Source organism: Miscanthus floridulus, chromosome 14 (assembly GCF_019320115.1).
Source record: "Miscanthus floridulus cultivar M001 chromosome 14, ASM1932011v1, whole genome shotgun sequence".
Classification (NCBI taxonomy): domain Eukaryota; kingdom Viridiplantae; phylum Streptophyta; class Magnoliopsida; order Poales; family Poaceae; genus Miscanthus; species Miscanthus floridulus.
Window position 1 is genome coordinate 19,707,569 of NC_089593.1, and position 18,149 is coordinate 19,725,717.

The 18,149-nt window shown below is 46.3% G+C and overlaps 1 protein-coding gene and 2 pseudogenes across 2 annotated transcripts; all 3 read right to left on the reverse strand.

Annotated features, from left to right (window-relative positions):
* Nucleotides 1-2,519: 2,519 nt before the first annotated feature.
* Nucleotides 2,520-7,216, reverse strand: LOC136504583 (uncharacterized; annotated as a pseudogene).
* A 1,993-nt stretch (nt 7,217-9,209) lies between these two features.
* Nucleotides 9,210-11,976, reverse strand: LOC136505996 (pentatricopeptide repeat-containing protein At4g15720-like; annotated as a pseudogene).
* A 914-nt stretch (nt 11,977-12,890) lies between these two features.
* LOC136504312 (actin-7-like) lies at nt 12,891-15,177 on the reverse strand. 2 transcript variants are annotated; one of them, XM_066499185.1, is made up of 5 exons: nt 15,036-15,177; nt 14,579-14,651; nt 14,095-14,488; nt 13,385-13,998; nt 12,891-13,281 (listed from the first exon to the last, which is right to left on the reverse strand). In XM_066499185.1, exons 2-5 carry the CDS (start codon nt 14,636-14,638, stop codon nt 13,216-13,218), a joined length of 1,134 nt encoding a protein of 377 aa, XP_066355282.1. In that variant the 5' UTR covers nt 14,639-14,651; nt 15,036-15,177; the 3' UTR covers nt 12,891-13,215. The 2 variants fall into 2 exon arrangements, with proteins under 2 accessions (XP_066355282.1, XP_066355283.1); XM_066499186.1 differs by having other exon boundaries at nt 14,579-14,638; nt 15,036-15,122.
* Nucleotides 15,178-18,149: the final 2,972 nt, after the last annotated feature.

Consider the following 18,149-nt stretch of genomic DNA (forward strand, 5'->3'; position numbering starts at 1 on the left):
AATTACATCAGATGGATGTAAAGACGGCATTTCTCAACGGAGACTTAGAGGAAAATGTTTACATGGCACAACCGAAAGGTTTTGTCATGGAAGGAAAAGAACGTTTGGGATGCCGCCTAAAGAAATCTATTTATGGATTAAAACAAGCTTCAAGACAGTGGTACTTGAAGTTTGATCAGACAATAAAGAATTTTGGGTTTAAAGATAATGTTGAGGACAATTGTGTCTACGCAAAGTTTAAGAATGGGAAGTTTATCTTCCTTGTCCTGTATGTGGATGATATCTTACTTGCTAGTAGTGATGTCAGTCTACTACTGGAAACAAAGAAGTTTTTGTCCTCAAAGTTTGATATGAAAGATCTTGGTGAAGCTTCGTTCGTTCTAGGGATCGAGATTCACCGAGATAGAAGTAAAGGGGTATTAGGACTGTCACAAAAGGCATACATAGAAAAAGTCTTAAAGAAATTTAGTATGCACAAATGTAGTCCCTCACCTGCTCCTATAGTCAAGGGCGACAGATATGGGGATTTTCAATGCCCCAGGAACCAATATGAGATCGATCAAATGAAAGTGGTTCCATATGCTTCAGCTGTCGGAAGCTTGCAATATGCTCAAGTGTGTACACGCCCTGACTTAGCATTTGTTACCGGGTTACTTGGCAGATTCCAGAGCAATCCTGGAATAGAACATTAGAAATTGGTAAAGAAAGTCTTGCGTTATTTGCAAGGAACGAAAGGCCTCATGATGACGTATAGAAGATCTGATTCACTCCATATAGTGGGATATTCAGATTCTGATTATGCGGGAGATAATAGAAAATCCACGTCTGGATATGTATTTACTCTCGCAGGGGGAGCTATTTCATGGAAAAGCTCAAAGCAAACCGTCACTACATCGTCCACAATGTATGCCGAGTTTGTAGCATGTTATGAGGCAACGGGGCAGGTGAACTGGCTAAAGAAGTTCATACCCGGTTTGAAGGTGGTTGACGACATCAATAGACCACTGAAATTATACTGCGATAATAATCCAGCAGTACAGTATGCTCACAACAATAGGTCAAGTGGTGCTGCCAAACACATTGACATAAAGTATTATGTTGTGAAGGATAAAGTCCGGGATCAGATGATAAGTCTTGAGCATATAAGTACCGAAAAGATGCTCGCGGATCCGCTTACAAAAGGCTTACCACCCAACGTGTTCAGAGAACATGTAGCCGGCATGGGTTTAAGGGAAAGCCTATGATTCCTGGACTATAAAGAGCCCAAAAGTTAAAGTAACTATTTCAGATCAGAGACGTGCATTGTAGCTGTTAAATCTATCGGCGATTGACCGAGACGATGAAACATGCTCTATGCATCATCTGTGAAGAAATGAGTAAGGTTTAAAGGATTGAAGTTTAAAGTTTAAAGATAAAAGTAATAGTGAGATCAAGGGGGAGAATGTTAGATTGATCTCCTGACCAGTAGGCCCAACGGCCTATTGGGCCTTGGTCTCGCGCCCTGATCGGGGGCGCCCAACCCTACATGGTTGGTGGGCCCCCGTCGCACTGCGCTATATAGAGAGGTGGGGGCCGGCGGCTCAAAGTACGAGGTTAGCCGTGAGCCGCAAACCCCACCGACAAACCCTAGACCGATCTCGAGAGGGCGCGCAGCCAGCGACGGGAAGCTCCGCTGATCCTCGCCGTCGCCACTGCTACGCCCGACCGCACTGCATCGACGTCCGTGCAACCTCTACTCCATCCGTCGCTGCCCGTGTGCTGCCTCCATCACCGAACCCGCGATGGCTAGCACAACCGCGACATCATCTGGAGGCTCAGGTTCATCACCAGCCCTCTCTCCCCTATCTCCCTCTCGGTGTAGTGTTCTAGGTCTAAATATGCATGTGTTTCATGGTTCTATGAGTTCACCGGCCTAGATCTACTCTAGTTGATCCACAGAATGTTTACACAACAGACAACGCTAGCGGCCCCCGGGCCCCGCATGTGAGGTGACGGGAATTTTCCGCGAAGCTCCGTCGGTGAAAACGAAATTTTTAGCGGCAGCGGGGAGAACAAAAACGAGTTTGCGGGTGTTTTTCGCTCGAATCTGTCGACATTTTAAGGACTACCGTAAGAAAGGGGCGGTGGTGGGCATCTTTTCCCATCATTCATGGAATTGGAGCCGTTTTCTTCTTTTCCCCCGTGCTAGGATGGTTTTTTTGGGTCGATTTGTTGTTATTCAGAAGACCTCGGTTTTTGTTTTCCTGATGAAATCGGGATTATTTGGTGCAGTTGTTTGTCATCTTACTGCTCTCTAGTTGTTCCCTACATTGACTACGTATTAGTACTTGGGACTTGGGAGGCAGCAGCGCAGCAGCAGCCAGCAGCACAAGTTCTTGGAATCTTGGGTGAGCCTCCTTGCTTGGCACCAGCTAGTCTAATCTGAACTTCAGATGCTCTTTGTTTATTTATTAATCAGCTGGTTTGCCCTTGATAGACCCATTTGTACAGGTATGGAATATGATGGAATTAAATGCACACTGTACCTGTGCTTGTTTGCTTTCTTTCAAAAAATGGCACAATGATACAAGGAAACAAAGCTAAGACTCAATTGCATCTGAAATTCTGGACGAACAATCTGGCCTTGTTACAGCTGTACGCGAAAATTTACAACAAAAATAACAGTACGTGGCATGTTGTTGTTAATTGACTTGGATAATTTGTGGTTACTGGTTAGAGCCTAGCGCCCATTTAGACTTCGGAGTTGCAGTAAAATCCTGCCCCTCCAGTATACAAAGAATATCGCAATCCATGAAGAGAATCATCATCCTTGACATCATAAAACCATTTCTTCTCGGCTGCAATCCATGAAGAGATGCATGGTTGACGTTGTGCTAGTCAATCTTATTGCAGTGCTCTGCTCTGACAATTAACATCAATGCCAACAGCAACCTGAAAGGACCAAAAGGGTAAGAAAATCTGGGGAAAACTTAACACTGTAGAATAGCTGGGAAAAAAACAAAGGCCCCGTTCGGCTGGCAGATTTTGGCTGAAACTGGCTAAAAGACACTGTTCTGGCTGAATTGTTGTGAGAGAAAAACACTGTTCCGGCTAAAAAAAGAAGCCGAACAAGCCGAATATGGGGCAAAAATGATGCGATGCTGGCATTTTTCACAAATCATATGGTATCAGACAACAGTGTAGGTTCAAGACAATTGACAGGTAAGGTCTGCATGCACCATAGCATATTCTTTGCGGTCTTCAGACTTCGTTTCAGTAATCCAAAATGTGGAAGCAAGGTATTTAACACCACTATCAAGTATCAGCACATGGAGCAACCTGGCTGCCTCAAGGAAATGGAGCAAAGATAGCAAACTACATGTGAAATGTTTATGACTCCTGGTGTTACTTCTGCAACAACTCCTATATGTACTAAAAAAATGTCTACACCTGCCACCAAAAAAGTAAGGATGATTACTCATGAGACATATGCCATGGACAGCACTATTACTATAATGAGGAAGTTCCTGTGCTAAATTTAGCCAGCAATTTTGTTCCCCACCACACAAATTATACTAAGCAAAAGAACATAGCTAATAGGTGAAGTGGTCGACTACAGTATATCGACATATGCCATGGACACACTCTACAGCACTATTACTATAATGAGGAAGTTCCTGTGCTAAATTTAGCCAGCAATTTTGTTCCCCACCACACAAATTATACTAAGCAAAAGAACATAGCTAATAGGTGAAGTGGTCGACTACAGTATATCGACATATGCCATGGACACACTCTGCATATTCACATTATACACCACGGTGCTTCAGTATAGGTTTCAAATACAACAACAAAAGAATATAGGTCATTTTTCAGGTTGCCAATATAATCTCCTTATGTAGTATGTATATCATTGTCAGTTGGGTACTAAGACTTTATTCTTAGTTACTTGAGTAAGCTCTTCTTTTATCTTCATGCAAATTATAGGCAGTACTAAGACTTCATTCTTAGTTACTTGAGTAAACTTTTCTTTTATCTTCATGCAAATTATAGGCAGCACATAGATTGACAAATGGTTGGCAAGAATAGTTCAGAATCCCTAACTCCTGATCGATTGGTTGTGGAATTACGTTATGTAGAAAGTCTGCAATGTACACAGCACTGGATATTAGGCAATGTACATATGATATGACTGTTTAGTGCTATATACTCCATCAAACATTCCAGCAATTCAGACTACTGTTAGTTCGTCAAGCTATAGGATGTTGATTGTTGAAACAAGAAAAAAAAGAAATGCATATTAAATTACGCTAACTTTTGTTTAAAAAAATAATATTGCCCCATGGAAGGACTCTACAGTTCTTCAAGGCAGGCAGAGAAGCATTGTGAAGTTCTTTTGACAATCCTTAGCCAACCAATTTGGTAGCAAACATCTATAATTGATCACCAAAGTGTACTTGTAATGCATGATGTCATGCACAGTAGGCTAGGCCTTACGGCCCGGGTCGGTAGTATGAGAGGCCTATCAGGGTTAGGGTTGGAGATAAGATTAGCCATCTTGCTTAGGAGTCAAGTAAGCCTCCCTATATAAGGAGAGGGGATGTATCAATCAAGGCAAGCAAGAATAATATCAATCTATTAGGGGCAGTTGCCCTTCTATCCCTGCCCCTGCCCTTGTCATCTGGCTGCCCATGGGACGGGTCGGTAGTATGAGAGGCCCATTAGGGTTAGTCGACTGCCCATGACACGCGATGAGACTCTACTGTGCTTTTCTGCCATTTTGAGGATGTAAAATATCCATAGCCGGTCTATGGAAAATGTGAGTATACAGAGGATTGCATGGTTATTGAGAAGTCTAACAAAGATCGATCACTAAGTTTAGTAGAACTCTTAGTGCAAATCAGTCAAAATATTTCAAGTTCTCGTTTCTCTGAAACATCTACATGAGTGAAGTGTTTGATGCCAAATAGCACCTAGCACTCTAGCAGCACATCAATATTCAATACCAAGGATTTTGTGATGGAATTAGAAATGAGTTACTCAAAATTATTTCTATGGGTAGTGATAACTGGAGACTAAGCTTACCATCCTGCATTTCAGTCTTCACAATTTCAAAGATGTTATCATGTCATTGCATGACTGCCATGGCCTTGTAGCTTGCGTTCAAGCTCCAACTCCTTGTCTCTTACCTCTAGCTCCAAACATCTATTCTCAATCTTCATTTGTTCATTTTCCAACCTCATCTTCTCTAGCTCTCTGTCCTTCTTCTTACTAAATATCTCCCACTTGAGACGTTGCTTTGCAAGCTCCAATGCCTCAACTTCAATTTCCATGCGCTGTTTCTCAATCTCCGCAGACTGTGTAGCCAAGTCTTTGTGCACCAAAGCCAAGTTAGTTCCATCTGGAAAAGCTTTGTTGATGTCCACTGTAATGCTATGGGGGTCAGATCTCCTGCTACAGTCATGTGAGCTGGAAGAGTTGCCGAAACCTGCATCCTCCATATCCGCAGCCATGTACCGCATTCTTTTATGCATGGGTAGGGTCCCCTTATTGACATGCACCATGGGATGCTCATCATCATTCTCTTCCTCATAATCAGTATCTGCACTTTGATCATCTTCATCAGCACCGCCACTTGCTCTCTTCCTTGCATCATGCTCATCTTTACACTTAAGAGCAAGCTGCAATGAACGCTGAAGTGCAGGATCTTCAGGTAAACTGATCCGATTATTGTTGTGATAGGAGCACATCTCTTCATAGAACAAGTGCTTAGAGCTCAATATCTTCCTCGCATCATCTTTCATCTTATCTGAGAGATTAGTCATGCCATCCAGAAGTTCTGGATTCGCCACAACTCTGCAAGTAGTACCCCGACCAAGGATATCTGTAAGCCTTTTATACCTCTTATTGAGGTCATTGAACTTATCCTCACACTGCTGCGGCGACACGAGGCAGCCTCGCTCGCCCATGACTTTCGATATGGCCTTCCACTTCCCTTTCTTCTGCATCATCGCACAGCTTCTCCTACCACCTCCTGAATCAGCTCCTGGATCCTCCCCGGTGTAGGATGCTGCAGTAATTAAAAGCCTAACCATCGAATCAGTCCACTTCATCCGATGCCATGCAGAACCCTTCTTTCCCTTGCCCGTCTGGCTATCAGTGGCATCCTCATGCACACCATGCTCCTCATCATCACTCAAGTTATTCTTCGCGTGCTGCTTGGTGATGGTGATGGTGGTGACTGACCTTGCCTGTGCTCTCCAAATTGGAACTCAGGCAGCTGATCCGAATCTGTAACCTGGTTCAGACAAATGGGGAAATTGCTGGGCATCTGAGAGTGGTTGAAAGCCTGGTTTCCAGAGCTTGGCGCAGGCATTTGCATATGGCTGTGATGATGCAAGTCCAAATTACCGTAAGGTGTTCCTTGCATCAAGCTTCCAGACGGTGTGTTATTTCCTTCCATTGTGCCAAAAAGGATAACACAGTCATGAATACTCCCTCGAAAAGATCATGCGGTCATTAATACTCCCTCAAAAGGGTCATGCAGCCATTAATACTCCCTTTTAATACGACCATGTAGTACAAGCAAACAGAGATTGGTGCGAGCACTCCTTATTTGTTTTCCAGCCCCACCTGAAGAAAATCGTCGAGACTTGAGACAGTGTTGAGCAGACTGCACATATGAGATATGACTAAGTGAGCACTCCAACAAGATCACAAATTACTCTCATGAATCCAGAGAATCATTCTGATCAAAATCATTCAATTATGCTTCGAGACTCTAATGAATCGCCGTTAAATTAGTACCCTATCAGAGGCAAAAGCAATGCACTCGCAGCACAACCCCGTCTCTAGTACGTCAATCTATACACACCGTGGGCTCACTCCTAATCAGTCAAATACTACCGGCGGCGCAATAACAATACATATATGTACTTGTAATTAGATCAGATCCGAATGCAGATAGCTTACATTAGGGTTTGGGGTGCTCGGTTTGGCGCCGCTCGAGTCCACGCCCGAACGTCGGACCGGACCTCCACTCCAGTACAACAACTAGGGAGGAACGGCGGCGGCGGCGACGGCGGCGGCTGTGGGCGAAAGAGCGGAGGATCCGGCGGCTTTGGGTCGGCGGTGGGCTTGCCGTAGTTGCGTGCTCGTACGGGAGTGTGCGGCCGGCCGGCCAATCGCAGCCGCGCTTCGTCCGCACCCCACCCCAGTATCCCAATTCCAACAACCGTGCCACCAGCTCCAGGTCACGGACTCGCGGGGAATGGGTAATCTTATTTTTTAATCGCTAGCTGGTTTGTACTTAGAAGCTTTTCATAAATAAAACTAGCTGGGCCTTGTTTAGATCGAAGATTTTTTCAACCCGATGAATAGTAGCACTTTCGTCTTATTTGGTAAATATTGTCCAATCGTGGACCAACTAAGCTCAAAAGATTCATCTCGTGATTTCCAACTAAACTGTGCAATTAGTTATTTTTTTTACCTACATTTAATGCTCCATGCATGCGTCCAAAAATTGATGTGACGGAGAGAGAGTGAAAAAACTTGGAATTTTGGAGTGATCTAAACAAGGCCCTGGTTTGTATTGGATCTTCAGGCGAGTTTTGTCTACACATGCTCCCTCTGTACTACAGTATAGCAGTGCATTCCAGGAATTTTAAGATGAATTAAGAGAGAACATAAAAGACACATGTATCTTTATTTTATTTTCTAATCAAACATTATCATCGACATAATTGATGGTGATTGGTTGATAAATAGAAAGTATTTATTGCAAAATTAGTTTTTATCCTCTAGAATGCATTATATTTGAAGACAAATTTTGAATGCTAGAATGTACTGTACTACAGGACGGAGAGAGTACACCACTTGTTTCAGGTGAGCTACATATACCACCACTTGTTTTTGGTTCGGATGGTAATTGGCTCAACTCTTAACACTGCGGGCCTGGTTGGTGACCAAAACTTGTCGGACATGTGGTTGCCAAAGAAAGTGTGGCGACTAAAATCAAAGCCGCACTTGTGGCAAGGTTTGGTACGAAAATGAATCTATAACATGTGAGGCAAAGTGCTAAGAGAGTGTGGCGTGCCATAAGTATGGCAGGTGAACCAAACAGCTGCTGAAGCAACTGTGGCGCGGCAAACCTTTGGCGTGGCAGGTTTTAGTCACCAACAAAACTCTACAAGCTTTAAATCCCTCTCAAAAAAATCTTTATTTCTATAAAAAAAAATACCGCGAGAAGCTTGTACACAAATTTAGAGACGAGAGGGCTAATGTGAATCACATAACCCGTTTGCCGCAACAACAGATAGGATGATACATAAATGAAATTTTCAAAGGCAATGGCAACTGAAGTGTCGCCACATGAACTAACCTAACACTGAATTAAGGTACGTTTGCCAGATCGTTGTTTTGATTTCAGCCTTTCATCTACTATTGAATATCTTCACCATACGAACTGTCAAACATCCCCAGCGCTTGAAAGTTCGAATGGAATTGGCAAATGCCTTGGCAGCGTAAGAGCATCTCTAAGAGTTTTTCTAAAATTTATTAATCTCTAAATTATTATTTGAAATGTCATTTGAGTAAAAATCACTTTTTATGTTTTTGTAACCTCTAGCAGTTTTTCTATATCTTTGTGCTTATTCTATAGAACCATCATCGCTCTCTATCTTTAGCTATCGAGAAACCGGGAAGAGAGAATATCTATATTTGGAGATCCAATTAGAAAAGTTATTGGAAAATATTTTTCATCAAAATATCTATTTTTATAAATTATAAGATAGATATAAAACTCTTAGAGTCGACTATGTTACGGTAATCCTTTTCTTTATTCTTATTAGTAATAAATAAAGTTTGCATTTTCAAGTGAAGCACTCAAGCCAGTCCTATAAAGAGCATAGACTTGTGTCTATATATATACATCAGAATACCAGAAAAAAAAACTCGAGGCTATATCATCATCTCAAATTAATTATGTCTTTTGCTCTCCTCTGATCACCGATTCCCTCTCAAGACCCAACAGTGCAGTCTGGCCATCCTTTGCATGGTTAACTACACAGGGCAAAGTTGGATTATGCTACAACCACTCACCAATGCTCTGGTAGTGGTACCCAAAAATAAGTCAGCTGAACATCTGCAGCAAGATAATCTGTTAACTTTTTTTTATAACTGATAATCTGTTAACATTGTTCTTTCTACCATGAACAGCAGGACCTGCTAAGATTACAATTTCGGATCACCAGTAGTCATTGCAAGAACATGACCCCGTCTTGAAATGGTGGAACCTATTCAGATCCCTGACCACGAACTCCCTCTCAACAATGCCGCTGATGAGCTTGAACACCTCATGGCAATCACTGCACATCCTCAGGTTCTTCATCACCCTGATTGTCATCCCCTTTGGGACAACTAGCAAACCGAACGCTAGAGCCAGAATCTCACTATGCACTCCAACCATCACACCTTTCCCTTCCTCCTCATCATCTTCATGCGCATCAGATACTCTAGCACTCCCTAATCTCCCTCTGTAACCTCTCCCCCTCATCTTACTCTCCAATTCATCTAGCAACATCAGAACTTCACCTGCCCACGCGCCAGCGCATGATATCGCGCCAGCGTAGAACACATAGGGGGTATCCTTTACTTCAATCCAGCTGCACCCGGGATCCTTCCGTATGCCGCGCAGCCTCATGCTTGATCGCACGGCAGCAGCGTTATCGATCTGACCGGCTGAAACATATGCATTTGACATCACTACCAGCCCACCTGCTACATCCTGCTGGTTATTGAACTCAGACACCCTCTGGCCAGCCATGGTTGCTAGGTCTAGGCTCTTATGTGTCCGGCAAGCTGACAGCAGCGAATTCCACAGCAAGAGGGCATCGTAGCCTTCAAGCTGTGCCTCCTTGGCCAGCTCAAATGCCGCCTCGAGCCGCCCTGCCCGGCCGAGCATGTCAACCGCAGATGTGTAGTGGCTGGGGCATGGAGCAACGCGGTATTTGCTCTGCATAGAGCGGAGGAGCTGAAGGCCGGTGTCAACAAGACCAGAATGGCTGCAAGCATGCATGACACCAAGCAGAGTGACATCATTTGGCTGCACACCTTGATCTACCATCTCGTCGAACAAAGTAAGCGCGCATCTCCAGCGGCCATACTTTGCTGCAGCGACAATGATGGAGGTGTAAGTGACGACGGATGGCTGTTCGATCCTGTCAAACACCTTTCTTGAATACTCGTAACACCCGCACTTGGAGTACATGTCAACCAGAGCCACTGAAATCACATCATTGTTTCCGTACCCAAGCCGAAGGACAGCGCCATGGACGCACCTGCCGATGCCCAGACGCGCCATGCCTGCACACGAGCTCACGACGGTCGCCAGCATGAAGTGGTTGGGCGCCACCCCACCGCCTGCCACGCGTCCTGAGCTCAGGCGAAGAGCCGGATCGCCTCGTTCCCGAGCGCGTTCTGCGCGTACACGGCGAGCATGGCGCCCCACGACACGGCGTTCCTCGCTGGCGCGGCCATGGCGTCAAACACCGCGCGCGCGTCCTCGACGCCGCCGGCCTTGCCGTACATGTCGAGGAGCGCGGTGGCGACGACGGCGTCGCGCGCGCACCCGGCGACCTCCGCCTGGGCGTGCACCTGCCTGCCGAGCCCCGCGTCCGCGAGGCGCGCGCACGCGCACGGCGGCCGTCGAGAAGGTGACCGCGTTAGGCCGCACGCCAGCTGGACCCCATGGCGCGGAGGAGGGACATGGCGTCACGGGGCCGGGCGGCGGCGGCGTACCCGGACATGAGCGTCGTCCAGGAAACGACGTTCCGGTCCCGCATTCCGTCGAACATGTCGCGGGCGCGGCCCATCGCGCCGCAGCGGCAGTAGGCAGCGAGGAGATGGTTGCAGGAGGCGAGGGGGGACGCGATGCCGGTCTTGACGAGCTTGGCGTGCGTGGCGGAGACGGAGGCGAGGTCGGAGGCGCCGCGCAGGAGGTGGATCAGCACCGGCTTGAGTGTGGCTGCTGGGGACGAGGGCGGTGCCATGGGGAGCTGGGGACGCGTTGTCATGGCCGCAGGGGCCGACCCACCACCACCACTAGAGCTGGGTGGGGTGGCCGCGCCAGGTAACCCGCGGCGCTAGACCCCCCTAGCCCCCGGCGGCCCGGCCCTCGGCCCTCGGGTTCAGGTGCCGACGCGGACGTGCCGTGCGAAGGAGAGAGAAGCGTCCACGGCGCCGCGCCCAAGCGGAGGTCACCGGGCGCGCGCGCGATGCCGTCGTCGTCACCTGTTTTAGTCATTGGGCCGAGTAAAACTGCTGGCCCAGAACAACTGGGCCTGGCCTGTTTGGTACGCTGGCGCAGTGGCTCTGGATCTGGAATTCTGGATGGCCCTGCCATGCCCGACGCCAACTTTCTTTTGTTTCTCATTGTTTTTCTTTCGGCAGGTTGGTCTTTCTTTTTCTTTTGATTTGATATGATAATGTATATTGGACTTTTATTAGGGTAAAAACATATTGTGATTTTATTTTTGTTATTGTTTATGTATTTCAGCTGGATCTGCCACCTCAGCTTAACTTAACCTTGAGTTTGCCTACAATTAGAGATGGCAATAGGGGGATGCGTTCAACTTAATCTTCACGGGGATTGAAACAAGAAAAAGTTAGGTCCCATCGGGTTTGCGGAAATGGGGGATGGGGCCTACCCCATGTACCGAACTCGCTCTTACTCTAAACTAGGCTCTTGACCTACTAAAATTCTACCAAAATACTCAACACATAACCTTGTATAAATAGCAACAGGAACGGGGACAAGAGCTACCCCCAAAGAGAAATTCCTCATTGACATCCCTACCTCTGATCCAGACTGACCTCACGTCTCCCATTGGAGGAGAAAGCAAATACGGTTCGCTTTATCAGCCACACAACGCCGATTGGACAAAAGATAGCGAGCCAAGCCACACAGACACAGGCATCACATGAACAAGGACAGGCTACGTATTCTCTCTTAGTTCAAGCACGACATATCCTGATATCCATACATCCCACTCGCTGGCTACGTATTCTCTCTCTATTTATATAAAGTTCAAGCATGAACCATTCCACACATATCCACACATCCCACTCGCTTTGTGGTGTGCAACTTCGAGCAAACCTGCACCACAAATCTCAAACACGAGAGCAACCAGTGCCACACTGCCACTTGAACATATACCATCCACAAAAAGCAGTCGGAAAAGAACACACGAAAAGAAGAGCTGAAAATGACTCGTCACAAATTCAGAATTCACATGAACTAGAAAAGAGAGGCAACTCCTACAACTACATATATAAGCAAAGATCTAAGGCTACACTGCTACAGATCTGAACAAAGTCACAAACCCAAAGGGCATCACATGAAGCAATCAATGGTTGCACATGAAAAAGTTACAGCCAGCAATGACCCCCTCCTCCCCTCCTCTTCACAAAGCAACACCCCATGTTCTGCAAGTACAGAAACATGCTCCTGCCTTTGATGCATTGAAAAAAGCACTGGTGCCAACATGACACGTTTTCGGTACCACCAGATGAACCAAACCAGCAGAATGCGCATTCAGGAATCACTGCTGCCAACACGCCATGTTCTGGCCTTCTGGGTACCAGAACCAAAGCAGCAGAATGTGGAATCAGAAACCATTAGCTGTTTCTGGCAACACTGGTTACGACAGCAAATAGCCAAACTGGCAGATCAGACAATGATAGAAATCATTACAATGCGTCCAGCCGTCCAAGACGCTCAACAGATGTAACAAGACGCCACTAATGGGTCTATTCTTTGAGTGACAGGATCAACAAGGGCGCTGTTATGATTACAACTCCAAAACTCACATAAAGATTACGGAAGAAATCATGAATTAACTGGACAATGTCAATAGATCACATCCCAGAATGAATGTACAATAGAAAAGATAATGGGTTCACCTGAAAACTATATTACAGAACATGCTAGTAGATAGTTCAATACTCTTTAACACTGGCACCAACTTGCCATCACAGCCGAACTCCAAAACACAATGTATGAATCAATAACTGGTCGACAATAGCAGCCACTTAACATATTAAGAGTCTTAAAAGTACATGGTTTTGACGCAACCAATAAATCCAACAATATCGCTCAATGGAACCCCAGCAATCTCAAATGCTAGGCCTCGACAAAAGAACAGCCCCAATAAAGTAGACAGACAATGAATCCAGGGCTTAGAAGCATTTCCGGTGAACAATTGCTGGGCCTGACTCATCATACTCACCCTTTGAGATCCACATCTGCCAATATAAACATCGAATCATACTGTTAGTATACCGACATAAAAAAGGCCTAGCGCAACATAGGAAAACTTGGTATTTGAGCAAGAAGTGTACTATTGACCTGTTGGAAGGTGCTAAGGGAGGCAAGGATGGACCCTCCAATCCAGACACTGTATTTCCTCTCAGGCGGTGCCACAACCTTGATCTTCATACTGCTTGGTGCAAGGGCAGTGATCTCCTTGCTCATGCGGTCAGCGATACCAGGGAACATGGTTGAGCCACCACTGAGCACAATGTTACCATAGAGGTCCTTCCTAATATCCACATCACACTTCATGATGGAGTTGTAGGTGGTCTCATGGATTCCAGGCGACTCCATACCAATGAACGAAGGCTGGAAGAGGACCTCAGGGCATCTGAACCTCTCTGCCCCGATGGTGATCACCTGCCCATCAGGCAACTCATAGCTCTTCTCCACAGAGGAACTGGTATTGGCAGTCTCCAGCTCCTGCTCATAGTCAAGTGCCACATAGGCGAGCTTCTCCTTGATGTCCCTTACAATTTCCCGTTCAGCAGTCGTGGTGAAGGAGTAACCCCTCTCAGTGAGAATCTTCATCAGGCTGTCTGTGAGATCGCGACCAGCGAGGTCAAGACGGAGAATGGCATGTGGAAGCGCGTACCCTTCGTAAATTGGCACGGTATGGCTCACACCATCACCAGAGTCCAACACGATACCTGCAGGAACAAAAAGGTCAGTCCAGCTGGAATGGAAGAACCTTACATTGCAGAATGTACATTCATGAAAACAGATAGTTCAGTTCAGTTAATCACCTGTCGTGCGTCCACTGGCATAGAGGGAAAGCACGGCCTGGATGGCGACATACATGGCCGGCACATTGAAGGTCTCAAACATGATCTGAGTCATCTTCTCCCTGTTCGCCTTGGGGTTCAGCGGCGCCTCGGTGAGCAGCACGGGGTGCTCCTCGGGGGCGACACGGAGCTCGTTGTAGAAGGTGTGGTGCCAAATCTTCTCCATGTCGTCCCAGTTGCTGACGATGCCGTGCTCGATCGGGTACTTGAGGGTGAGGATACCCCTCTTGGACTGGGCCTCGTCGCCGACGTAGGCGTCCTTCTGCCCCATCCCCACCATCACCCCCGTGTGGCGCGGACGCCCAACGATACTCGGGAAGACGGCCCTCGGGGCGTCATCACCAGCGAAACCAGCCTGCACAGAACACAAGCAACATTCCAGGGTCAGTACCGTGAATGCCCGGCAACAGATTTGTATGGACCGGTGAGACGGAGCAGCGCCAACCTTGACCATGCCGGTGCCATTGTCGCAGACAAGGGGCTGGATGTCCTCGCCGTCAGCCATCTGGTCAGTGATTCTGTCACGGATTCAAGCATAAGAAGGCTACTCCTACTACTAATAATCACTAAAACAGAATCTGTGTGTCCAGCAGATTCCGCAGGAAATTCCCTAATCCTGCTGCAGTTTGCTGTCGCACAACCTTTCCGTTTCCCCCTAAACATTTTTTTTACAAATCCTAACACAAATTAAGTTCTCGACATCAACCGCTCCCAGCTACTACTTCCGCCCTCGCAGCGAATGAATCCGCGACGAACTAGACGGATCGGAGCGCGCGTACCAGCAACAAGGATTTATTTGGTCGGGTTCGAGCGCTCACCCACGGCGAAGGGTGAGATCCACCGCGGAACAGCACGAAAGGAAAAAAAAAAAAAACAAGCAGAGGAAGGCAGGGCTTCCTTACCAGCAGCAAGGGGAGGCGCCAACCGATCCGCGGGACGGGGCTGCCGGCACAGGGCGTCGGGGTGGGGTCGCGGCGGCGGTAGGCAGGTCGGCTGGACCAGGGATGGCGGCGTGCTCGCCGCCCAGGACTGGGGTGGTGGAGTTTTATACGAGGGAGCCGGGGGAAGGGAAGGGAGGGATGCGTGGTCCGTGAGACCGTGACCCCACGGGGATATACGGTTCCAAACACGAGGAGTACATTTTAGTTTTTTTTTTCCTCCCTCCAAACCGGTTTCAAATAATTTTTTCTCGATGGTGAACTCGTACAAACTGTTTAGATAGTGGTGAGAAGCCAATATCGCAGACGAACACCCTAACTACTGGATACATCCGTCGTCCCTCTGTCCCGTTGTATAGTGCATTATTGGCGTGATTGGAATCGGCCGTCTCCCTACCGTTTTGATGTCTGACTTTATTTATGTGTTGTGTTTGGTTGTTCTTCTCGTACCTTTTGTCTGTATTCTTTCATTCATCTGTTCTCTTCCATTCCGTACGACTTCATCTTCTCAATTTCTACTTCCCTCTCCATACAGGATGGCTTGATTCAGGCATGACGCAGGGACTCATATATCATACACTCAAAACTCTAATCCATATATGCAACCAAACAAAATCTCATCTCATACTGGACCAACAACAAAGACAACCAAACACGACTGAGTGTACGGTTTGAGCATGTATCTCACCATCCTTGACCAGCTCTCCATCCCAGCTTCCCCTCACCAAAGCAACCAATCACGCTCTATAGGAATTTTAGGATAAATTATCAACGTGATTGATGGTGATTGATTGATAAATAAAAAATATTTATTGTAAAATTAGTTTTTATCCTCTAGAATGCATTATATTTAAAGATAAATTTTAAATACTAAAATGTACTATACTACATGACTTAATTTGGCGACCACAGTCCCGACGGTACAGCTAGCGTCGTGAACCCTGCCTCGACCCATTCCTCACCCTCCTGTGCGACTTCCTGCCGTAGTACCGTGACATCAGATGTTGGCATCCTTTGGAAGATGACAGCGTTCCGTTGCTTCCATAGATTCCAGGCGACGAGCAAGAACACGGAGTCAAAGATAGGACGCGCAGCCGAGTCCAGGCGCTTTCGCTGCCGCAGCCACCATTCACCAGTGTCGTCCTCTTGCTCCGGCACTAGCATCGCCGGGCCGATTGGCGATAAAAGCGACAACCATAGCTGCCTCGCAATGACGCAATGCCTGGCCGCAGAGGGCGCAATCGTCGTCATCTTGCAAACCATGCCTCTTGCGCCTCGAGGCAGTCCATAGGCGCTTGTGGAGAGCGAGCCATTCGCATCGTAGACGTAGGACAAACCCGAAGAAACGGAGATCCACAACCCCTAGCCCACCCAAAGCTGGTCGGCCTGCACACTCTTGTCCAAGCAATCTAGCACTTCCGACCCGTCACCGACTCCGTGCCCGCCCAAAGGAAAAGCACGTCACCGCTTGTCGATCTGTGAAATCGCCCACTCGTATAGGCAGCGAGGATCTTCAAACATGATGATGTTTTCATATTCAGTATCGTTTTTTAACCTCTCTTCGAGGTAGAAACTTTTTTAAGTGCACGTGTAGCTATTTTTTCAGTTGTGTTGATTTGATTTCAGATGAATAGTGTCATATGTTCAGCGCGCTGTACTTGCTTAGATGTTGTTCGGTTGGTGCATTTTTCGGAGTGGTTTGATCACTAAGCTGATAGCGTTAGTTTTCGTTTGTTTCATCTACGATGAGATCCGATAGCACTGCAATTGATCCTGAGCTTCAATAAATCGATTGCGTCCGATTTAGGCAGTAAACGATTGCATGGTTTCTCGTGCAGTGAACCAAACAAAAACCGTAAACGCTTGCATGGTTTTCGGTCTAAGCGCCATTTATCCATGTTGAAGTTTGCGTTCGCCACCTTAGATCTTTTTTTGCTTCGTGATCGTATATTTGGCTGCCACATCTGGTTTCATTGTTGTCTAATTCATTTTGCTATCAAAAGAGTGTGGTGGATGTGTTTGTGTGCTAGGCACCATCATGTTTAGTTGTTTTCACGTTCACTTTTGCTGCCAAAAACAATGTGGCAGATGCTTGCCTTATTTAGTTGTGTTCTTTGTTTTGTTGACAAAAGAATGTTGCGGTTGTTTCGTTTACTAGACCTAACCTTGCTTAGTTGTTTTCTAGTTCATTTTTGTTTCGTCTAGACTTGTGGCCTAACCACACTTAGGGCCTGTTCGGTTAGTGCGAAATGAGGGTAGAAATTATTCCTGCGGATTAATGGTATACAAATTAGACCATCGTTCCAGCTAGAAATTGTTTCATGTGTCCATTCCGAAGTTACCAAACACACCTTTAGGGTTACTCAGACTGACTTCATCCATCATTTCACCTTTTTACCATTTTGAATGAAATCTATCATTTCAAGACCATCATGAAAAGTAGTGGTACAATTTCTGAACGACAGAGTCATCATTATATTTTTAGCAAAGTTTGTAAGTAAGGAACCACTTTGTTAAAAAAATTACTATAAATATCACCACTCGTGTTCCATTTTTAAGTAGGAGAAACATACTCGTATTATATTTTCCATTGCAGTTTAGTTTTTCCCATAAAGACGTGGAGGACACTTGATTGTTTTATGCAACACCTCTAGAATCATCTAGACCGTTGCCAACTGAAATAGTTTGCAATCTCCTACAACTAATAAAAAGACTAAAAGTAAGACAATCGTTTGGTGCGATAAAAGTTTCGCCTCACCTTTGCACCGCTCTCTTGCGACAAACACGGAAAGTCTTGACCCTGATTTGCATGCGCTACAAATACGAAAAGTCTTGACCCTAATTTGCATGCGCTACAAACATGGAAAGTCTTGACTCTAATTGCCTCAAACAAGGAAAGCGATCACCCACGTCTCACACTCGATTATATTGCCCTCGTGCCACAAATATGAAATTCTTGACCTTGATTTGTATGCGCTACAACACGGAAGACCATCGTCGCTCATCGCTGCACGATCGAACGCGTCTTCTTGGTAGGACTCAAGCGCGTCACTGGTCGTTGCACGGAGACGATCGTCG

Bases quoted from the DNA above. Each gene is read 5' to 3' on its own strand.
- LOC136504312 (XM_066499185.1), bottom strand. From the start codon at position 14,638: ATGGCTGACGGCGAGGACATCCAGCCCCTTGTCTGCGACAATGGCACC. The intron at 14,489-14,578 runs GTTGGCGCTGCT...TGTTCTGTGCAG, and splicing joins ATGGCACCGGCATGGTCAAG to GCTGGTTTCGCTGGTGATGA. The intron at 13,999-14,094 runs GTGATTAACTGA...TTGTTCCTGCAG, and splicing joins TGCCAGTGGACGCACGACAG to GTATCGTGTTGGACTCTGGT.